General features: G+C 36.6%; 1 protein-coding gene across 2 annotated transcripts in view; it reads left to right on the forward strand.

Moving 5' to 3' along the window:
• Window positions 1-23,291, forward strand: part of ADK (adenosine kinase) — a 272,381-nt gene that overhangs the window by 99,764 nt on the left and 149,326 nt on the right. For both annotated transcript variants that reach the window (XM_032115798.1, XM_032115799.1), the window contains exon 5: window positions 22,570-22,742. In XM_032115798.1, the coding sequence (XP_031971689.1) occupies window positions 22,570-22,742 (173 nt within the window). The remainder of the gene's footprint in view (window positions 1-22,569; window positions 22,743-23,291) is intronic.

Below are 23,291 nucleotides of genomic sequence, written 5' to 3' on the forward strand. Positions count from 1 at the left end.
TCTAAGGTTGTGGTCAATTATTATGTCCAGATTTTTCTCCAAAAAATAAACCTATATACTTCCTGGGCATTTAATGTGTGACCTTGCATTTCATGTGAAAACATTTCATACCATTTCTATTTTCACAGTTCAATAGGTCTCAAAGTCATTTTGTTCTTCTGTAAGGTTTTCTGATTTTCCTCTCTATTGAGCTTCTTTGTAAGCAAATCTCATTAGTGTTTTGTAAGATCTGTCCTAGGGCTGATCCTGGAGGAGCTCCAGCATTAACTTGTTTGAAGCGTCATGATCCTTATTTCAGCATAACCCATTGCCAGGCACTGCTGCCCATTACTTCCTGAGATTTGTGTACTACCAGTTTCCATTTCTGCAGCTTCATTAATACTTCCCTCAACAGCATTGAATCAAATACTTCAGTCAAGTCCAGATATATTTAATGTCAAAGGCAAATGTCATATTTGTCTGGCATAATCTACTCTCGGGAAGTCCATGTGACATTTTTCTCACTTTTGTTTCCATATGTTTCCCTCAGCTGTTCAAGAGGAGTGCCTGTAACCTTGCATGATGTTGAAGTCACACTGCACTTCTTAAGTTATCCATGTCATGTTTTCCCTTTTCTTAAGCGTACGAGCTATTTCTTGAGCCCTGTATTTGCAGTACATGATGTTTCAGTAGTCAATCTATTGTATCCTGTAATTTTTTTTTTTTAGATGTCATTTAATACCTGTGGGCAAAAAGCTGTAAGTCTCTGAAGCAGACATTTTCTGTAAGAAATGATACTTGAGGTACTTGATCATGTTTTCAGTAGCTGTATTGAAAATTCTTTGTGCATATTTTTCATGTTCTTACTTCCTCAACCGTGTAAATTTGTAGTAGTTTTAATTAAATGGCAGGTTGATAGTTTTCCTTAGTAAAACTCTGCTATTTTTCAAGTTTTTGATCTGGAACATAATTTTTATCCTGCAGCGGATGTTATTTATCTGTTTTGGAACTAAACATTTCCAAAGCTTTCCTAAGTGCACGGATAAAAACTTGGTAGTGTGTGGTGTAAAATCTTCACTGGTTTACTTAAGACAGTTTTCTATTTTTTAAATTATTGTTAAAAGTTAAATAAATTATGTCAGGAAATACTCTTTATTTTTCAGGGTTTGGGATGGTGATTAAGAAATCGGTGGGGGCACGTGAATGTGGCTTTTATTTTAGAATGCTCATTATAAAGCTGCCACCTGAAATTTTGTGCCTCCCTGCCCAAAATGCTCAAAATGATGAACTGCGGTGTTGGAACATGGGCAGAAAACAAGGCATGTGAAGTGTAAGTGAAAACTAGAAGGAAAGCAAAATGTAGACAGCTGTTGGGCACAGTATAATTGAACAAATATTATGTAAATACATTCCCGTGGAGTGGTTGCTGCTTTTCTGGGAGAAGCCCTGGAAGACCTTGCTGGAGCTGGCATGAGAAAGGCACATTGGGGCGTGCAGCAAAGGTGGCAGTAAGATAGGGTGAGTGGTGGGGAGCTGCTGCCAATCCCTCCCTGCAGTGCACAGGCCTGGCCATCTGATTCTCCTTAGCCAGCTTTTTCCATGAATATGAGTGTTAGTGTGCCTTGCAAAGTCTGGAATTCCAGAGACATCGGACTCGGTCCTTTGTAACCTCATGATGCTTTTGCCTTTTTCAAGAGGCAGTCTGCTCTTTTTTCGTAATGAAAAGAGGGGTCATCTTATTTCCTTAGGTGTGTTCAACAAGGGGAAAGCTGTCTCCCATTTCCTTTCGTGCCTTGTGTTTGAAATTCATTTTATCAATTTTTACATTAGTAATCATGCATGGTACAAATGCTTAAGTAGAATAAATACATGTCACTCATTTTTACTCTCCCATCTAGTCCCAATCAAGAGCTAATTAAGCACATGGGGATGATAGTGCTTTTGTGGGTAAGAGATCTCTAGATTTTTGCTTCCTAACAGGAGGATATTGAAAAATAAGTACATGAAACAAATATTTTTTTTCCCCTGGGAATTTTTTGTTTATTCATTTGCTTAAATATTTATGATACTGTGATTCTATTTATATCCTAAGTCAGACAAAGACACTGAAGACAGTATTTCTGACTGCACATTCACATTATAAATTTCACAAAGAAAGATTTAAGGAAGCACTATTTTGTGAACTTTGTGACAGCACATTTAACTAATGTTTTCAGTTTTTAAAAGTAATAATTTTAAAATTCAAAACTTTAATTTTTAAAATTACTTTTACGTGAACAATGTTTAATGTTTACTTTCACCTTCTGAAAGCAAACTCCTTGTATTACTTGAGAGCATACATTTTTTGTAAATTGTACTTACATTGTCCTAATTTGTTACACTATTTATAACTGAATAATTAGATTTTTTGATAACCCCAAAGGATTTAAGGTCAATATTTGTCTCATTTTTTCTGATTTATGATGACACTTCATGTCATCATCATAATAATGATTCTGTAATCTACAGGTTTCCAACAATATATTCTGAAATCAGTATTTTTTTAAAAATATCACTTTATTGTTTACAATCAGTACTTGAAATCTATTAAATATTGAAGACATAGGAAAATATGTGATCAAGATTAGCATATTGGGTAAAATTAACATAAGTTATGAATATTGATCATCATAGACAGGGTTCATTTTACACTGAATAATTACTAGCCCAATAATAAAAGTAAGGTATAAAATCTAACTTGCTTTTTATTCAGCTTGGGATCTGGGGGATTTTGAAAGCTGTAAGTAGCCCATATATGTTAATTTTCACGTTTTTTCAATAGATAGTCCACTGAAATTTTAATTTTTCCTATCATTACTAATGTAGAATGGATTATTTAAAATTGGACTCTTACGGTATCATAGTATCCCAAAAAAGCCGTTCTTCAGTAAAATGTTCAACACCAAGTCAGTTGGCCATTAATATATATTTAAACTGAATTCTTTCAACCAGATCAAAATCAGGTGATAGTAAAACATGTATCAGTGTCAAAATAATACTGATTGTATATCTTAGCAGACTGCTGATCTGGACACATTAATTTTATAATTCTCTGCAGTACTGCAGTTACAGTAGTAGTATATTTTATTTAGATCTTTCTAATGAATTATGCAACACCTTTTGGAAAAGTGAGTGCTGGAATACTTCCATCTAGAAGTCTTTGCCAAATGTAGTATTATTATTATAAAGTAGGTGTAACTTCCTTTGCCAGTCATATGAGCTATGATAGCAGAATGGAATGCCAAGTGCTGGCAGCTGTTTGTTCTTTTATTCACTGTCTTTGATATTCCTTGCTTAGTCATTAGTACTTCCACAAACATTTAGCAGGTTAATGTGTCAGCTGCTATCAGCTATGAAAGTATTTTTGGCAGTCTTTCAAAGAAACTTTTCTTTTGTAGCTGAAACAATCCAGTCTTCTATTCAGTGTGTTAAAAATAACTTCAATTTAGATTATACAAACTGTAGCTGTAAAATTGAACATGGGTATCGCAGTTTTTATGAAGTATTTAAAAATCTATTATTTACAATTTATTCTGAAAACTTACATGTAAGAAATCTAAACACACAGTTTTTTACCTGATACATAACTTTATATATATATATAACTGATATATATTCTCCCCAGTATTTCAGATTAAATAAATGATAATTGCCAAAACAACAGCACAAATTGCAGTTTTAAAAAATAAGTATATAGTTACAGGTAAGCTTCCATTAGCTAAATTAAATTCAGTTTCAAACTCTTAAATTTAATTAATTTTATGTCTAGAACATTATGACATCTAAATCTACTCAGTCTTCTCCTATTCATATGGTAAACCACTGCGGCTTCTTCCCCCCCACTACCGCTTGTACTTCTTCCTCAAGACCTTATTCTGTTTGTGTGTTGTGCTTGTGGTTTGTTCCTCAGAGCTGCAGATCCACCCACATGAATATATTGTCCCTTTTGTCCCATTGTATGATTTTTTTTCCTATTCTTCAAAGTTACAAGTTGTGTTTTCTTAACATGTTGAAAGTTCATAGAATCACAGAATATCCTGAATTGAAAGGAACCCACAAATATCATCCAAGTCCAGCTCCTAGTCCTGCACAGGGCACCCCAAGAGTCACACCATGCGCCTGAGAGCATTGTCCAAACACTTGAGCTCTGCCAGGGTGGTGCTGTGACCATTTCCCTGGGGAGCTGTTCCAGTGCCCAACCACCCTCTGGGTGAAGAAGCTTTTTCTTATTTCCAACCTAAACCTCCCCTGACACAAGTCCAGGCCATTCCCTCAGTCCTGTCTCTGGTCACCACAGAGCAGAGATCAGTGCCTGTCCCTCCTCTTCCCCTCACAAGGAAGCTGTAACTGCAGTGAGGTCTCCCCTCAGTCTCCTCCAGGCTGAACAGACCAAGTGACCTCAGCTGCTCCTCATACAGCTTCACCTCAATGCCCTTCACTGTCTTCGTAGCCCTTCTTTGGACACTCTCTAATACCTTAAACTATTATATCTAAATAGCTTAATGTTAAGACAAAGTTCTTGCTCTTTAGCATTTCTCTGTATGACTCTCAAAGAGTTAAACTGTTCAGAATAAGCAAACAGAAGTAATTTGCAGCAGTTACAATGACTCTGTCCACTTAAAGCTCTTCTCTGCTGTGAATCAATAGCTTGGGGTCTGAAGCATACAGCTTTTCTGTATTAGAATTGGAAAGTGCAGTATATTATCAAAACATCTTCCCACTTGCCTGCAGACTCTGTACTGTGTATTGGAAAGAGTTCATTGTCACTGTGATGAACATGCATAACTTCCATTAACATTATTGGGAGTTATGCTGGACTGTCAAGGGAAGAATAACTTCTCAATGCAGTAACGGAATTAATTAAGCTGTGTTTGGTTCATTGGTTACTGAAATGTGATCATTAGACTCAAAGGAAAAAACACTATTGGGGTGATAGACTAGTTTACTTTGTACTGTGCTGAAACATCTTGATTTGCTAAGGCAGAACTATTAGAAGATCAGTTAAATTTGGATATTTGCTATACAATTATGGTGAATGTATAGCATGACAAAAGTACTTGTTTCTGGTTCTGTGAGATGTAAAAGGAGCTTATGATATTTGTGCAATTAAATAAGCTGAAGTGAGACATTTTTTGAAGGTTGCTTATAAAGAAAAATTCTGCAAGCCAATTTGACATCTAACATGCCTATAGTGACCTCATAAAGAATTACTCACAGAAATAGTTTGGGAACTTAACTAAGAGAACCACTGAGGTATGTATTCAAACCCCTTCTGCTGCTCCATTTGCTGTTAGTAGTGTTGTGCTTGGCTTTTTCCTATTCTCTGTATGTTGAGTCAGATAGTTATGGGTAGTTGGAGTTCTTGTTTTCTTGTTTGTCTCTATATTAAGCCTCAGTATCAAACACAAACTAATCCAGTTATTTTGGCTGTTCTGGAAATTTTGTAACCTGTTCTCTCTGCCATGCATCCGTTACTTCAAATAATATCTGAAAATACATGTGAATGCCTTCTTGAGTGCAGCTGTCATGATCTGAAACAAAAAATGGATTTGTAGGTAGACTGGCTTTAAAATTTTTTCTTTTCACAATTGGTAGTAACACCCTGCAATTTGTGTAGAAGACAAACAGTAGCTTCTGTTAGTGTTGGTGTAGAAGGTTTCACTGAGTGATCCAGGTCTCAGACTGCATATTTAGAATCATAGAATCACTAAGGTTGGAAAAGACCTCCAGACTGAGTCCAACCTTTGACCAAACACCACCACAACAACTAAACCATAGTGTTAATTGCCACCTTGTTTCTTGAACACTTCCAGGGATGGTGACTCCACTACCTCCCTGGGTGGCCCATTCCAATGCTTAATAACCCTTACAGTAAAAAAAATCTTCTGGATGTTCAACTTTAAGTGATTTGGTTTTCCAAATACTAGACGCAATTCCATCTTTACTGAGCCTTGTGGTAGACATTGTCTTCAGAACACAATAAATAGTATATATAATGCTAGTTGCATATAGAGTATTTATTACTTGGTTTAGGTGAATATTTTAGTCAGTTTGAATACACAGAATCTCTTTTCTTTTTGGTATGAAACAGTATAGTGAAGTAGATGCTTAAGTGCTTTATTATCTACCATCTTTTCTGAACCAAATTTTAGACTTTCCCTGGAGTTTGGTACAAAACATAGAAGTGGAAAATTGCTTCATAATGGCTTCCCAGAGCTCATAGTTAATTTAAATTTCTAGGGGAATGCTAAAGATTTTATGTGACTTGATGAAAACAGAGCAGTTCTATATGCATACCTGGGAACAATTTATTGTGATTGACTGAACAAATTTTATCCGTGTAATAGTAATAACAGTTTGGTTCCCTTCCAGGTACATTTGTTTCATTAGTACAGTTCAAGGAGACCTTGTCTTGGAATAATAGGTTGTTCAAGGCAGAACAATTTGCAGTTGTTTTGCAAGTAGCTATGGTAGGAAGTTTTGAGGTGGTGTACTCTCCTCAACAGAAAAATAGAATTTTTACAGGGGACCTCAGCTAAGTCAGCATGGTCTTCTGGTGGCACACTTGTAAGTGAGTAAGAAGTAAACCCCTGCTATAACGAGGTGATTGTACAATATCTGTTTATTACAATAGAGAAGGTACATCTTGAGATGTATTTATGCTGTTAAAGTGACAAAATACTGAATGACTGTATAATGCTCAGCCATATGTGCTGTAGTTATAACTGCTTCTTTATTTTAAGGTAGTTTCCATTTTAGCAAAACTTAGTTTCTGTTAGTAGAAATTTCAAGTGCAGTGTTAAAGTCTGAATTCCATAAATCAGCTGATTTCTATGTCCTTGATAGAAGTTACTAAAGCTCCCTAAGTGGGATCTATCACTGCACACTGCCAGTTGTCACAACTCATTGATGTGCTGTAGAATTCTGCCTGAAATGTCTTTTCTCAGTTTTAGTTCTTCCTCAGTGTACAGGAATGCAATCTGCTAATCCTAAACGTGGTATGTGCAAACTGGCTTGATGTGGACAGACTTATTAGTAACAATTTAAGAGGATTTTTGTGTTTGTTTTGGTTTTTAAGGAGTCCAAAACATTTGTGCAACAAGCTTAGACTTCTGTATCAGTGTTGAGGTTTGTTTCGGTTTTTGGTTGGTCAGTTGGTTTGGTTTTTTGTTGGTGCTGTGGTTTGATTTTGTTGTTCTGAGTAGGGGAAGGGGAAGGTTAGCTTATTGTAACACCGGGAGTTGTCTAGATGTGTGTGATCTCTGATAAGGTCAGGGTAAAAAGGATTTTTACAGGTCCCTACATTGGTATCTTCTGAACGTGCAGCCTACAGTACTGTGGAGTTGTTGTCTTTTTAAAACCTCATTCCGAAACAGTCCAAGATTTGTCATATCTCTCATTTTTTAATATTGCTGTCTTTTGTTCTGACTTGAGCAATTGTTGAAATGGATAATGGATTAGCAAGGAAATTGCATACAATTTCTTGATTTAAGAATTCTACTTTTGGCTTTTAGCAGAGGAAAAAAAGAAAAAGTTGACATGATTAATGCTGTAAGTAATTTAATTGCAGGAATGACTGCAACAGCATTGTTTTCCTACATTTGTCATCATAACCTTTCCAAAATGTTAAAATGCTGTGTTAGACTGGGATTTTAACAGATAAAATTCGGAAAAATCAAGTGTTTATTATGGCTCACGTAAAAAGTTCTAGAAGACTGCATGCTGGGGCTGAGTTGTTGAGAGACAACTCATCAAAAATACTGTTCTAAAGGGTGAGCTTTTAGTATCACTGAATCAAGAAGGAATCCTCACTATGACAATTATTTCCGCTGTTTGAAGCAGCAACCTAAGAGTTAATAAATCTGGATTTAGACACACCAGGCATGACACACTGATCTTTCAACAAAGATTAGCTTAAGCTGGTAATACTGGTTTCCTTTGTAACTTTCTATTGGTTTGGGAGTGGTGGTGGAATAGGAGCAGCTATTGAAGATATCACCTTGAACTAGCTGAATTTGGGTTCATTTCTAACTTACCCTTTGAAGGAGGATATTGTTTAGTATTTGCCTTGTGTTTGTCCGATGACATTAAGTGATCTAAAGGGAATCACTGGCTTGTTAAGTGGTCCATAGAAATAAAATAAGGAAATTCTTGTCTTCTGTATGGAATTTATTTGTATAGCAAAAGTCTAGTGGATGTGTACTTCCAGGAGACAACTGGAAAGGTCTGAAAATGAAGACTTTTCATTACTATGTTGCATTTCATCACTAGAAATATTCGACTTATTAGGCTAAATTTAAATGTAAATAGTTATCAGGCCTTCTGAGTTGATGATGGTGGTCATGCTCGTCTGAAATTTTATTTTATGTGAAAACCAGTACAGAACAGATTTAAATCTCATAAAAACCATCCTGTCCTTTTGTGACAGCTGCAATTGATTTTCTGGAAAATACTAGTAAAATTAAAAATGGAGAAGGGGTAAATAATCATTTTAAAAATAGAAGCAATGGCAGGGATAGTAATTAGTCCCTGGTCAGATAATGTGATGAGGTGACAGCACACAATCCATACCCTCTCCCTGGAGAGTGAGACCCTAGAGAGAGAACCCATCCTGGTCATCTCGTATCATGTGTCCATAGGGTACTGCTGTACATTGATACGTGTTAAAATAAACTGTGAGTATAGGAATGATCTTTATAAATATGGATATCTGCTGTCACTGGCCACTGCTGCTACTGGCCAGTCATAGGTGGCTTTTAGCTTTCAATAGCAATTTGTCCAGTCCTTCTAGACTGCTTCAAAATAAGAGTAATCACAGTGTTGTATTATCCCCAATTGTTTTTATTAGTATAGCATTTTTCAGAGTGTGGGTTATGTCATGTTACTAAAGGCATGAATGCTTTCAATGTTGTTAAAATAATGGATCTGCAGAAATAATTTTATTATTAATATCTGGATGGTCTAACCTAATTTCAGCTTGTTCTTTTTGATATTAAATTGATTGGATTTAATAAAAGTAGTTTTTGTATCTCAACTGGTAAAAAGAAATTTTTCTTAGAAATAAAAAGTGGTGATGCTGCCTTTGAAATCATATGTATAGGCAGAACTTTCATACCAGCATCTGGCATTGATCTGGTCTATTCAATTTCCAATTGCTTTATGGTTACTAATTAATGTCCTCACAGCCAAGTAATAGAGCAGTGTATTTCTATCCTGAGGACTTAATTTTGAATAGTAGTACACTATGTAGAAAAACTAACAATTACACCAACAGAATTAACATAATAGGACCAAATTCTCTTATAATCCACAGTGATATAATCTCACTGATATCAATCACATTCCATCAAAATAAGTATGAGTAGAAAACAGACTTTTAGGTTAAAAGTATCTGAAATGCTTAGGCATTTGTTCTGGAAAATTAAAAATAGGGACTAATGAGTTAACCTTTCATGTAATAACTTGTTAGCTTTTGCATAAAGGAAACGGTTTTATGCTCATTATAGCTGGTATATTTCAATATTGATACTTGTCCTTATCTTTCAGTTGATTTATTGACAGATTCTCCTCTTAATGAAGTTTAGATAGATTTTTTTGTTGTTGTTGCTGTTGAGTCATATCTTCTAATGCATTAGCATTTTCTTGTACATTGGCTGCCTGAAGCATGAATTCTGTGCCTGTAGCTAGTTTGGTGCTTCTGTTTTAAGAAGCATTTCCAAATCTTGCATGCTGTATTAAAAAAAGCAAATTTGCATTTTATGTCAGTTTATCATTTTGACAGCCTTCTAATCTACTGTGTTCCTCAGAAGAGAATAAATAGATGGAATTACAAGCTGTTATCCATGGGAAATCATTTAATGATGTAATTTCTAGTAATATAGCAGCTAACAATAATGATAAGATCCAAAAAATTCCAGAAATAATCCTTAAAATGATGTTGCAGTTTTTGCCTTTCTGAGAAGGGAAGTATCTCAAGATACTTATAGTCCAAAATCCCTTGATTTTATTTTTCCATAGATGTGAAGTTAAATGCAGTTATCCTTGTGCACTTTCAGTATAATAGATTTTGTGCTGTACAGAAAATGATACAAAACACCAGAGTAATAAAAGTTAATTATTGATCCAAATTCATTAGCAAATATGCAGTTAGGGTTTCACATGAAGTACATGCTGCCTACTTTGTTGGACGTTGAGTGTTCACAATTAGTGTGTCCTGCAGCCAGTGCAGGCAAGATACAGGGATATGGGCTTTTGGCTTACCTGGTGCTGCTGAAAGCAGCAAATGCCTCTGAACAGAAAACAATAGTTTGTTGAATGGCATTATTGCTTAGACTATTCTTTATCTTCTTCTATAAAGCCTACATAAAAATATTTATTAAAAAGTAAATGGACTATTATATGTGCTCAGATGGAGATATTATATGACAGATTTATTACAAAACCATATTTACCAAAGTTCTTGTATTCCCAATGCATCAGCTGAGAATTTCTGTCTCATTTAATAGCATTGACTGTCCTCTATGACATGTACAAACTCAGAATATATCACACCAAATTTTGGCCACTAGATGTTTTGTTTTTTTTAACAGTTATTGCCTGTGATACTGGTAGGAGCTACTCTAGTCCTAGAGTATGTTCTGGAAACTTCTGCGTATATTTCTGATTCTGTTTTTTGGGGGAGGGGTTTGTTTGTTTTTTTGGTTTGCTGGTTTTTCTTTTTATTTCTTGTGTGGCAGCCCTTCCAACTCTTACCTTTTAAAATAAAGTTGTGAATCTACATTTCACCGTTATAGTATAGTCTTCATCAATAGCATGCATTCCAAAATACAGAACCACCCCCTAACCCCCACCCCCCAGAATTCCAAATTTGTGAATTTGGGGGAAAGAAACAAACACGTTTTCAGAGATGCTGTTTTTGCCTACAGTTAAAGGATCAGTTGCCAGTAGAATCATAAGACAGCAGTGTAAAACTGGACTAATTGAGATCCCAATCAGACCAGGGCTTTCCAGATTCTCTGAGGAAATTGGAAAAGGAAGTTGTTAACTTCAAAATACACCTGACTCAAAGAATATTAACTGGATCAGGACTGTCCAGTTGCTAGCAAAGCATCCTCTCAGTGTTTGGTGTATGTATTTCTTCTTTCTTGCTGATTTTGATTTTAGATGTGAATAAAATATTTCCTGTTGTACAAAAGACAAGACGGAGTTCATCAGGTACAATCCTGTGGATTTTTCTTTTTTTAAGCCAAAAGCCAAAAAGTTGACTCTTTTTTGAATCAAAACCAGCATTCTAGTAAATGTAAGCTTTCCTTTGCCTTCCACTCCTGCCAAATTAGGTCTTGGAGTTTAGTGCTGAGGCAGGGTTGATCGTAGGAGTCAAGTGTCAAGTGCCTCAGCAGTGATTGAATTCAGGAAAAAAACAAATTTAAGAGCAATTTGGAGTTATTTTTCAGAAACACACAGGAGTTGGCAACTAAATTATCTGTTCTGTGAAAATTATTTGAACTTAGGGGAGTGTTTGAGCTATTTGCCAAAAAATCCAGGTAGTGTCAAATGCTGCTTTCAACTGCAAATAATTATATGTGACTTCTGTAATACATTTAGTTATAATAATTTCTTTAAAAAGATTAGATTTGTTACAATTAAATATAAAAATTACCTTGAGGGAAGGAATACACCTGTTTAAAAGAAATCAAAAGCTATAATAAGTAATTCTGTTTTGCTATTTTTTAAATATATTATCTTGGGAATCAGAATGGGATGTCTTTCAGTTTATGGCAATTAGAAACCCTCTTAAATTAATTTGGTAAAGGTATTGCTTGTACCACCACAGCAAATCTGAAGCCATTATGGACAAAAACTTGCAAAAAGAGTTCTTGTGATCAGAGTAGATAAAATGCAGTATTTCTGTGCTTAAGAAACAGTATAAATAAGTTATTTACCATTCAGTTATTGGTGAATAGAATAAAGCCCCATCCGTTTATGTGTGTGGATAACATTAACTGCGGTGGAGGAACCACATACCAAACCTCTCCCCTAAGTGACTAGCAGAAGCATCTGACAGAGGGGCTTAAAGAAGTTCTCTGTGCTGAGCTACAAAATTTCTGTGCCGTTTCTCATGGAGCCATTTGTGCAGAGTTCCTGATGTTAGTGTAGCAAGAAACAATAAGAAATGAGTTGTGCATCTTATATTCTGTGTTGATTTTGTACCTAGCTGTTACCGGAATAAAAAGCTGAAAGGTAATTTAGAAATGTGAAAGTGTGTTCTTTATCCAAAGTTTCTTGTGTTTTTCGTAACTCTCAAAGACACCTATGTTTGTACACGTAGCAGTGAGCTTAATGGATTCGCTTCAGTAACAGAACGTTCTGATTTTGAGGGAGTTCTTCCTGTTTGGAATACTGTGGCAGTTTTATTATTTTGTGAGAGTACGTATGAGTTCTCCTCCATAGCATTGTTCACATGCACACTATGGACCCAGTATTCCCCTGGAATCTCAGCCTGGTCTGTTCCAGTTGCAGATTTGGTGAACACAGAGCGTTTCCAACTAAATGTGGTTGGAAGTCTCACTTGAGGAATCCAGAGGCTTTTCTGGGATTTGCCTGTCCTAAGGCAGTAATTTTTCAGTTGGTTCACATTTTTCTTTCTTAGAAGAGGGATCATTCCTTAAGAATATTGAACCTTGGAGGGGGAGCATTTCCATGTGGAACTGTGGATGAAGTATATGGTATAACAATTAGGAGAGGCCAATCCTGAAATACTAATTCCTGAAAGGATTGACTCAAAGCCTAATATCACCTTTCCACGGTTTTGGCTTGGTCGTTCAGAGGGCTCCTAGTCTAGTAAGGGAAAGCCTTGCAGTTAGAGGGGAGACACCATATTTTAATCTTTTTTAAAAACTTTTTCTCCTAATCTCTTTTGGAGAAGCTTCTTTATTAACTCTGGAAGAAATAAACTCCATATCAGCTTTTATGGAATGTTCCACCACAATGCTATAGGCCTTACTGTATATATACAATAAAGCTGAGGCTGAATTTGCACTCTTTGCTACTGGGTGTGATGGTTTTCTGTTACTTTGGAAAAATATTGCAATTTAATAGTGCTAATCCCATCAGTTATGAATTTGTTTGGAGCTCCTGAAACCTTTCCTGTTTTGAACTTCTATTAAAAAACCCAGTTAGAATCTGGCTAATTACTTAGTTTCTACACCAGTGCTGTTAGTGCTAAGTGACCTAATTAGTTGCTTTCCTGACTGGATTGTCTGTCTTTGTGGCATGGGGTGACAGGCTCTTACACAGGCTCATGTTTGCAACCTGAAAAGATGCTCTGCTTCCTATAAGCCTTATCTTGACATTTGCATGAAACCCATCAGTTTCTAGCGGACTACCTTGATTTTTTTCTTTTTTTGGTTTGATCTAGGTTACATATCCCATTCCTTCAGAACAGGTCTCCTGAAGAGATGCCATCATGCCAAAAGTCAACACACTCCTGAGGCATCTTCAGTGACATCTCTGAGGGACGTCTCTGTTCAAGCATTTTTCCCTCATGGAGATTATCTCTCTTCTTCCTTCCCAGCCCACCCCTCCATTATGCCTTTGGTGTAGCCTCTGGGCATGATGCATCATTATAGTAAACATTTTTAGAATCAGTGTCTTCCTACAACTGCTAGGTGAACTTCTAAGGTTCAGATACTACTTGGAGTCAGTGACTGTGGGAACAAGATGTGGAAATCAAACATTAACTGAATAAAAATGAAGGTTGTTTAGTAGTAGCTGAAAATTCTTTGAAATGTACTTTGTGTAGGTAGGCTTGCAACCAGCCCTCCTTCATATTTTGACCAAAAAGATTGGGATTTAGAAATGGAAGGGTGAAGTACATTTTACATTATCCAGTACTTGTTGCTGTGGCAACATAGATGCATAATTTTAAAGGCAAGCATTTTTTAGCCTTTGGGGTAGATAGCATTTTGTGTCTTTTTCCTATTTCAGATTGAGAAACAGGATTTATGTTTCATCAGATTTTTATAATTAGCATACATTTACTTGAAATAATAATAATGTATGTTACATTTGAAAATGTATAATAATTTATAAATTAGTAAAAAGGGTGATTTTAAATTGCTCTGGGGTGCCTTAGAAATGAAAGGTTTGCTATTACAACAAAAATTATAATCTGAGTTACGAGAGCCTTGGTAAATAGTTTAATGCATTGGGAATTCTTGACAACAGATAGATGAAGACCTGTCACTTTAAAAACTCCCCTGCCTTAAATGCTTTCTAACTCCAGTAGTCAAAAGCTGTTAGGCTTTAAGTGCTCTGTCATATTTGTGGGCTTTTATAGCGAAGAGTAGAGCAGACAGCAGTGATGATGGAAAACGATGGTAGGTAGACTTAAAATACTATTAAGCATAGAGACAATTGTACGTAATGCCTGGAATTGAAACCTTTTTGAATGAAATGGTTGGCCATATGTGCCACCCTTATGGACCCTGTAAGAAGAAGAAAAGAAATGTACCCTATTGCTAACTGTGCATGAAATTGCAGTGTTAGGAGATATTGACCAGATGTTTCAATCTCAACAAATAGCTTGTTATGTGACTGAGTGAAAATCTCTCTGCTGATTTGATCACATACACCTTAAAGGAAGAAGTAATTTAATAGAGGTTGTCCAAGTTCATCATTGTCAATAAACTTTGACTTGACCTTTGCCATCTGTTTTTGATACTGGTGCTGATAGAAGCTGATAGGCAGCTGTTTACAGTTTGTGCTATATGAATTCTGTGCTGCCAGACAATGAAAGAAGTCTCTCCACTTGTGGGTTTTTTGCTGTCCTTCTGAGTGTGGGTGTATTCATTGAGACTGCACATCATTTAGCAGGGGAGTGTGGGTGACATATGCATGGGTTTTGAAAAGGAAGTTTTGTTTTAATGTTACAGATATGCAAAATCATATGTGAAATATCCTAAAAGTGTCACTTTGCAACAGCATCAGCTTCACTTATAGAATAGTACCTAAATACATGTACAGTGTTTTACACTGGAGAATTTTAAGGTATTTTTAAATTGCTTATCAGTCTTTTTGTATCTATTTGAAGTGCTAATTCTTTACGAGTAGGCTGAGGCATTGTTAACAGTACTTTTACAGTTGTCCAATGAGTCTCTTACTATACATGAGTAGGATGTTCCATTTTCATGTTGTTTATATCCTTCTATTCACATCTGAACACCACTGTTTCTGACCAGAAGGACCAAGACTTTATGTTGTACTTTACTTGCCACCTTTCATTATTTCACACCCAGTGTTCAAGAGGGATGTTAATGTCTTTTGAGTTCTTTTACTGATAAAGATACTCCTAATCCTTACTTCATACACAGCTTTGCAATATTGGTGAATTTTTTAATAAATAGTTGTATAAACTGAAACAGCTGCAGAAGAGTCCCAAGTAAACCTGGAATTCTTTCTGTTGTGATACCTTTCAAGTAACTGTCATCTGTGACAGTGAGAAGAGCTGGTGTGACCAACCTTGTTCTGTAGGTTTGTCATCTTTTACCTGGTTTTGGGAAGGAAATGCACAATTTTTGAGGAAAAGGAGTGACACATCAGATCATACAATGGGGAAGTGGTTGATGTCTCAGGTTCTGCCCTTCAAATGTGAAAAGGACACAAGGCCAGCTGTGTCTCAGCTGTGTGCCTTGTAAGGCCTTGCAGGAGACATTCTGCCTTTGGCCTCAGATAACAAATTGACCTTCAGAAGAGAGGCTGCAGCACTTCAGGTGTTTGAGGTAGAACTGTAGCATTATAAATACAGCATAAGAGTGTGGAGTAAGGAATATTGGAATTAAGTGTTATTTAAAGGGTGGAGTAAAAAAAGAGCACTTGCTTTTGGTCACATTGAAACTTTGGAATATGGCTACTACATGTTTAATTACAGAAAATATGCTTGTGTTTCCTTGTCCAGCAAGAAGCTTACAAACTAGACTAAAAATAAAACAGTGAACAAGCAGATGAAGAGCAATGATAAGAAATAGGAAATGGAAGACAGAAGAACAGCAGCACTGAAAATAGTTATTTGGATTATAGAAACTTTTTTTAAGAGGCAGTTTGTTAAATTTGTTTTTAAATGTTGAAGTGAATGAAGTACTGCTCCTGGATGATTAATGTTTTGATAGACATCTTAATTTGAGAAGCTGTAGCAAAAGGCACTTGTGGCACCATGTTAAAACTAATAGATGTTCCTGTGCAGGGATTTGGATAGTACATGTTGAGCCAAATGCTGAAAAGACTTAGATATTGGTCTCAGTGCAAGGCTTTAACTAGTCTTTTCCTTTAAAAAATATTATCACTTTTATCTCATTTGACTGGAAGTTGCTTGAGGGTGTTGTCATGCATTTTAACAATATCACTTCCTCATGCAAGATTTGGCAGCTTCAGCTAATGGTGGAAGAATTACTGTACAGGACATGGGGCTCCTTTTCACAAGCCTGCTTTTATAAAGATAAGCTTATTTTTCCCTTTTCCCATTTTTTTTCTTATGTGGCCATTATGTGATACTAGCTGTCGCAATGTTTAAAAACCCATCAATGAAAATAAGAAAAAGCAAGGAAATTTCAAAGGTACTGGAACAAACTGTATTAACTCATCTGTTTGCCAGGGTCTTGCTGCTGTAGTCTCGTAACAGTGATTCTGGAGTTAGGTGTACTGGGTTGGCTTGGGATTCAGTTAATTTTTCATAGCAGCCCATATGGTTCTGTCACCAAAACAGTGTTATTTAACACAGCAGTGTTTTAGCTATTGCTGAACAGTGCTTGCACAGCATCAAGGCCTTCTCTGTTTTTTCACTCTGCTGCCCCCCCAGTGAGTAGACTGCATAGAGGGAAAGAGGTTGGGAAGGGACACAGGACACCTGACCGAGGAGATAATCCAGGGCACATAGAATATGGCAATAAAAGTGGAAGGGAGGGGGAGTTTTGCCAAGTAGCCATGGCTCAGAGAGTGGCTTGGTATCAATCTCTGATGGAAGGTGGTGAATGAATGTCATTGCATCATTTCTTCTTGAGCCTTGTTGTTTTTTTCTCACTGTTGCACATCTGATTCTCTCCTTTGTCCCTCAAGGAGGGAGGATTGAAAGACTGATGGGGTGGAGGCTTGACTCTGGCTGGGGTTACCCCACCATGGTAGGGATTTTAAATGGCATGATATGTGTAGTGGTAACAGAATACTGCATTCCATTTGAGCCTGAAGTGTATCATATCATACACAAGAAATACACTGTCCTTTTTTGAACATTGAAAGAACTATTTTGCATATTGTCAGTTTTTTGTGTTTTTAAGATACACGGTTTGATCTTTGATCCCACGTTTTCTCATTTTATATGGCCATCTAAGATCAGTTGTGATTTAATTTCCTTTAACACCTAAAATATTCCTAAAAATACTCCAAAAGGCTTTTAATGGACTGTGTATATATATTGGTGATTGCACATAACAGGGACACAACTGGTGAGGGGCACAACAGACTGGTAAAACCTTTGAGAAGTATATGGACTCATTCTAAAATTTAGAACATAAAAATAAGAGATACTCCATTCCTGTTTTGATTTACTAAAAAGAGCACTTCATGAATAGTTGCTCACATTGTTTATTTAGATTTCAGCAGGCATGTTAAATCTTAGCTAATTTTAGGTCCTTGGAGTCCTCTCCTCTGTGAACTGCAATTTAAAATAAGATCAGATTTGACAGGTCATGCAGAGAAGAGTCCAGCTTCAAATAACGCACTTCAGATGCACTTCAGATGCACTTCAGATGTCTGTATTCAGTGTTAATGAGTTTTGAAGATCCTTCACTGTGAAGGGGCATAATGCTTCCTGTTGTGTTGTCAGTTCGTAGGCATTTAGGATTCAAGTCCACAGCTGAAAACTCCTATGTGCAGAAGGTATGTCAGTCTAAGCAAAGCTTTGGATGCTTTGGCGTTGTTAGTTTAAGATGACTGACAGATGTGGAAATGCGCTACTGGCTGCCACTTAAAAAAATGAATTTAGGAGCTCAGACAGAGAACAATGTGGCTGTGAGTGTCTTCATCAGCCTCCTTGTTCCAGTTATCAGTGTTGTCCAGTTAATGATGTCACTTACAGCTCAGCAGAGAGTTGGAGTAAAATGAAATAATTTCTGAAGGATCTTGGTTATAGACAGAAGGCTGTAAAGCTGTTATAAGATTCATCGTAGGATGTTTCTTTTTTAAGTCTTATGGTAATGTGTACTGAGACCCAGCAGTAGCAAACTCTCCTTTTGCAGGGGAAGTGTCTTTGCAACTGAAGACAGTGAGGTGCATTAGTAGGGTCCTCCTCTACAGTGGACTTTGCAGGAACAGCAAAGCAAAGCTTTGAATGCAGATCAAGTGTTGTGATAGGGGATACTGAATTCTGCAGAAGCATGGCGTTCTCAAGCTAAATAGGATAAGCCTGGGAAATCCAAATTGAAGAACTTTTTCTAACTGTATGAGGCCACTGATTTTCTTTCACATAATATGAAGGGGCTTTTTGTTCTTTTTTTTGGGGGAGGGGAGGGGGGCAGGGTTATTGTTTCTCAAAAGACAACACTGAGTATCCAATCAAAGTCAAGTCACTTTCTAGTGTTAGAAATGCTTCTAGGAGTGCTCTTCTGTAACTCAGAAGAAAGCAGAAAGGTTGTTTCCATAAGCCGTTCTCTAATTAGGCAAAAGTGGGAAATAGGTGTACCACATCTTCCAGTCTGAGGATGTGAAAGAGTGGGACGTAGTTCACTCCAAGCAGTCTCACAAAGTCACAATTGAGTCTTCAGAAGCTTTTCTTGTTACCAAGTTTTCTTGGCATCTCAACGTCTTGCAAGAAAAGCTGGTGCTGTTCTCTGCAATTACCACCCACTCCCTGGAACACAAAGGTTCTTACACTTCTCTGATAGCTAAAGCTTGCCAGAGAGTTCATCCTGTTCAACTCTGATCATCAAAAACCCCATGAACAGATAGTCCTGCTACTGTGAGCCCAAGTTAGCCTCATGAAAGTAATGTATTTTGTCACCCTCTAGTGTGTCTTGGAGCAGCGAGGGTGCTGGCTTCTTTTGCAAGTGCTGGCCTCAGTATTTGATCGTAAGAAATAATGCGTCTGTAGGGATATGGTAACCTGATACTAGATTATGCTTATTTTGAAATCAGCTGAATTTTAAGACACAGTTAATGCTAAAGGCAAGGCATAAATATAAAAAATAATTAAAATTAAAGTTCTCTTTGCATTTATCAGAGTGCATACTACAAAAATGTGAGAAAAATACAATCTGTTTAACTCAAGAGAACATCTGAAAGGTGTTCTATTTCCTGTGCTCCTTTCTCTGTCACAGATGTTTATGCTAACTGAAAAGGTTAGGGCCTGTCCTTGTTTGTACCTGATGTCCAAGCTGTGTTGACAGAGGAGAACTTTAGAGCAGAGAAACACATTAGATTTCATAAACCATTCCTTGAGTTTCCTTTGTGGTATCCTGCTCCTGGGGCTGTCTTGTTGTTTTGTGATAAGTTCCTACTTTTGACACTTCTGTCTTTGGTCCATTAGCAGCCTCAAATTCCCTTGGGTGCTGGTGAGGATTCATGGTGTGGCCAGGTGCCAACCTCTCCTGACCAGACTGTCAATACACTTTGTTAGTAGCTGCCTCTCTGCCTAGCCAAACCCTGGATAATTAACTCATTATGCTGATTCCCGCTGAGCTGGGTCATTTTCTGTTTCTGTCTAGAATCTTTTTCATTCAATTAAATCTTGTATTTCACATAAATCTATAAAACTAATTTTCAGTTTATATAACCATATACATGGCATTAATGTGTGCAGTTTGTTATTGGCCTTCATATGATATTGGCTGTAATGCTGCATAGGTGCTTCACAATGATAAACATCTTGTGATGACTGACTCCCATTTGAAGTGTTTTAGACAGAGTCACTAATAACAACAGCATGTGAAGTAGCCCATAGAAGCCTTTTTTCGTAGCAGGTTGTTCAAACTTAAAATCCAGTTCTGAGACAAAATAGAAATCCTCAAGTGTCTGCCTTGAAGAGCCTCTTTTGTTTTTTCACACGTGTGCAAAAAATGCCTGGTGTGACTCATTCCACAAGGTGCAACTTCAGTGGTGCACCACAGGAATACTTCTATGATTCAGTTTCATCAAGTTTGTAATGTAATGTGATGTCTGCTTTTGCCCTTACTGATATGTAGCCTTTTAGCTGAGGAAAGGAGATTCAACTTGGAGGAGTTCTCCAACTGACAATGCCTCATCACCATTGTTGTGGGAATGAGAGCAGATCATTTCAATGAGTGTTGGTAACTGGAGATCTGTGATGAGAGGATCTTTGCAGAAACACTGCTGAACTACTTTCCCATCTTCTTCAGTGTTGCTTAACTCAGATACTCAAATGAAAATAATACCTATATAGTGGGGCTATCCTCTCACCACATAATACCTGTATTTTAAAAAATCATGAATATGAGTAGAACTGCCAATGGAAGAAGTGGTCTGCACCACATACAGAGATTCATCTCAGGAAAGTCTGGATTGTGACTTTTGATTCTCAAGTGTAGCTTGACTTAAATTTAAAATCAGGATTGTGACAGTTTATATATGGCATGTATCACATCTGAATTCAAACCGAGCTGCTGCCAATAGCCAAAACTGTGATACTTGAATGGAAATTCTTTTTTCAGAGATCTATGTGAAATATTAGTTGCTACTGCTCCAAATGTTGTCATATATAAAATAACATCATTTGATAAAATGTTGTAAGCCTAAGGTGCGGTTTGAAGTCTTACATTTTTTGAAGATTTTTTTGGGTTTGGTTCTTCGATAAATGTTGTTCATAGTGATCTCTATTAATTCTTGTTATTTGTGACAGTAGAGCATGTTTGCATGGTGCACAAGGCTTCAGGAACTTCTGTTCTTACCTGTGTGGAAATTTGTTCCATATTCACTTACAGTTGGTCACAGCAGTTTTCATCTTTTTAAGTAATCTGTTCCACTTAATCATACCTCCAAATATAAAGGACTATTGTTCTGAGACATCCTAAGTGAACACTGTGCAAGTGTCTATTATGTATGTGCAAAGGTGTGTCAAATTCAAGGATATAATTGATACCCTTGTATGAAATGTATTAATTCTCTTATTAGGGGTTTTCTTAATTTCTATTAGAGTGGTATGGAATAGATAAGCAGATGTATGTAGTGTACATTTCATGGATGAGAGATTTAACACTGCCACCATATGATGATAATTTTTTTTCTTCTCCTTAAACTTTATTCAAAATTGTTGCAAGAAAGAGACCTTGCAACTTTTGTCCACCTTTTTCTTATTAATGGCGACTTTACATGACTAAAGATTTTTTTTCTCTCTTTTTCTCTTCCTTCTGGAGCTGGTAGTAATAAAGACGTGACTAAGTATGTATTTGCAACTTAGTTACTTGACCTTTCTACAACCCACAGCTACCACTAATGCTGCTTTGTAATGGAGACATTATCATTTATTTAAATCTTGATTAGGAAACAATTATAAGTAGGGTTTTAGTATAGCAGAAAATTGCTGTAGCCTTTAATTCATACTATAGATTGAGTGGATAAGCTTTCTGACTGTAATTAGAGTGAATTATAATGACTTTGGTTGGCTGACTCACCACCAGCAGAGTAGGGCCTATGTCTGTTTCTTCACATTTATTTTTTTAAGTCACTCTTGATTTCACATTGCTGATAAATGCTATTTTTTAACTTACCACAAAATAGAGTTACATTTACAGCTGAATGATACATTTTTTATTAATAAAAGAGGAGCTTTATGAAATGACCGGGCACCTTAGCAACACTGTGCAGCTACTCTCTTTCTGTACAATTCAAGTGACAGAACTGCTCTTAATAAAGTTGGAGATAAGATACTTTCATGTGTGGTTTAACAGTGTAAAAAGGGAGTGTTTCCTTTTTTGCATGCAATTAAATGGTAGACACAAATGGTTATTTTCAGTACCACTTAGATTTTATGTATATATTATGAATGTTGCATAATGTTGCTTAGGTTTCTCAAATGCACTGTTTTTCTTACATGCTATGTCTATTTTTATTTATTTATTTTGTGTGGAGGGTTTTGTGGGCTATTTTTTTCCTTTTTTTCTTTTGTATTTTCTACAATTTTTCTTTGAAGAGACCATATGTTGCTTGATTAAATGTAAGTGTAGAGGCAACTCCTTTGAGCGAGGGAACTTCTTTTTGTATACCTTGTAAAAAAATACAAATTTATTTATAATGGAACTACATGTGTTTAAGTTTTACATTAGGTGTTAGTGGGATCATTATGGGTAAATTTTGTTTTCTCTGCTGCTCCTCCCTCCTTTGCTGTACCACATGTTTTTTACTTCAGGCATACAAGTGTTCTGTAAGTCAAAATGTAGGCACAGAGTTAAATGTGGTGAGTGGAGAGAAAAAAATAGCAAAAATAATATACCCGATATGTTAACTTTGTATTTATTTTGTGGTTTTATTTTTTCTCCTGTCAATCTGCAGTGGATGATTCAGAGACCGTACAAAGCTGCAACTTTCTTTGGGTGCATTGGCAAAGATAAATTTGGAGAGATCTTGAAGAAGAAGGCTGAGGAAGCTCATGTGGATGCCCATTATTATGAGCAGAGTGAAGAGCCAACAGGAACCTGTGCTGCCTGCATCACTAGTGATAACAGGTCAGGAGCCTTTGATATTTTCTGAAGACACAAATGCAGTTGGCATAGTGAGTGTAGCCTAATGTGCTTGGAATATCCAGCCTTGAAAAACTGTGATTTGAACGATGAAGTGTTAGCACTGATTTGAGACAACGCAGGACTGCCTAGGCCGTAGTTTGGGGCTGGGCAGTACTAATACACTTTTAGAGGACAGCAGTTGTATTATGGCCAGAAAGTGTGAGGTGATAATATACTGCTTCTTTCTGAAATAGCTTCCCCTTGCTCTGAAGAGAGAAAATATGGGGGAGACGACAGTTGGTAAACAAGTATGTTTATGCAGCCTACGTGCAAGCTGATTGGTACCTAAGGCTTATACTTGATTGGCAAGTGAGGGGTATACCTCCGGTGATACTGTGTTTAGTGAGAACTGCTGTCAGCATATAAGTAGATTGAAAGGGTTAATTTCATTTTATATAAGAGAAAGAAAAAGGTTTTTATTTTTTTCTTCTAGTACCTGTAATTCTGTATGTCTACATTTTAAGGATTTCTTCTGAATTTGTTTTTCTTGTT

Source organism: Corvus moneduloides, chromosome 8 (assembly GCF_009650955.1).
Source record: "Corvus moneduloides isolate bCorMon1 chromosome 8, bCorMon1.pri, whole genome shotgun sequence".
Classification (NCBI taxonomy): Eukaryota; Metazoa; Chordata; class Aves; order Passeriformes; family Corvidae; genus Corvus; species Corvus moneduloides.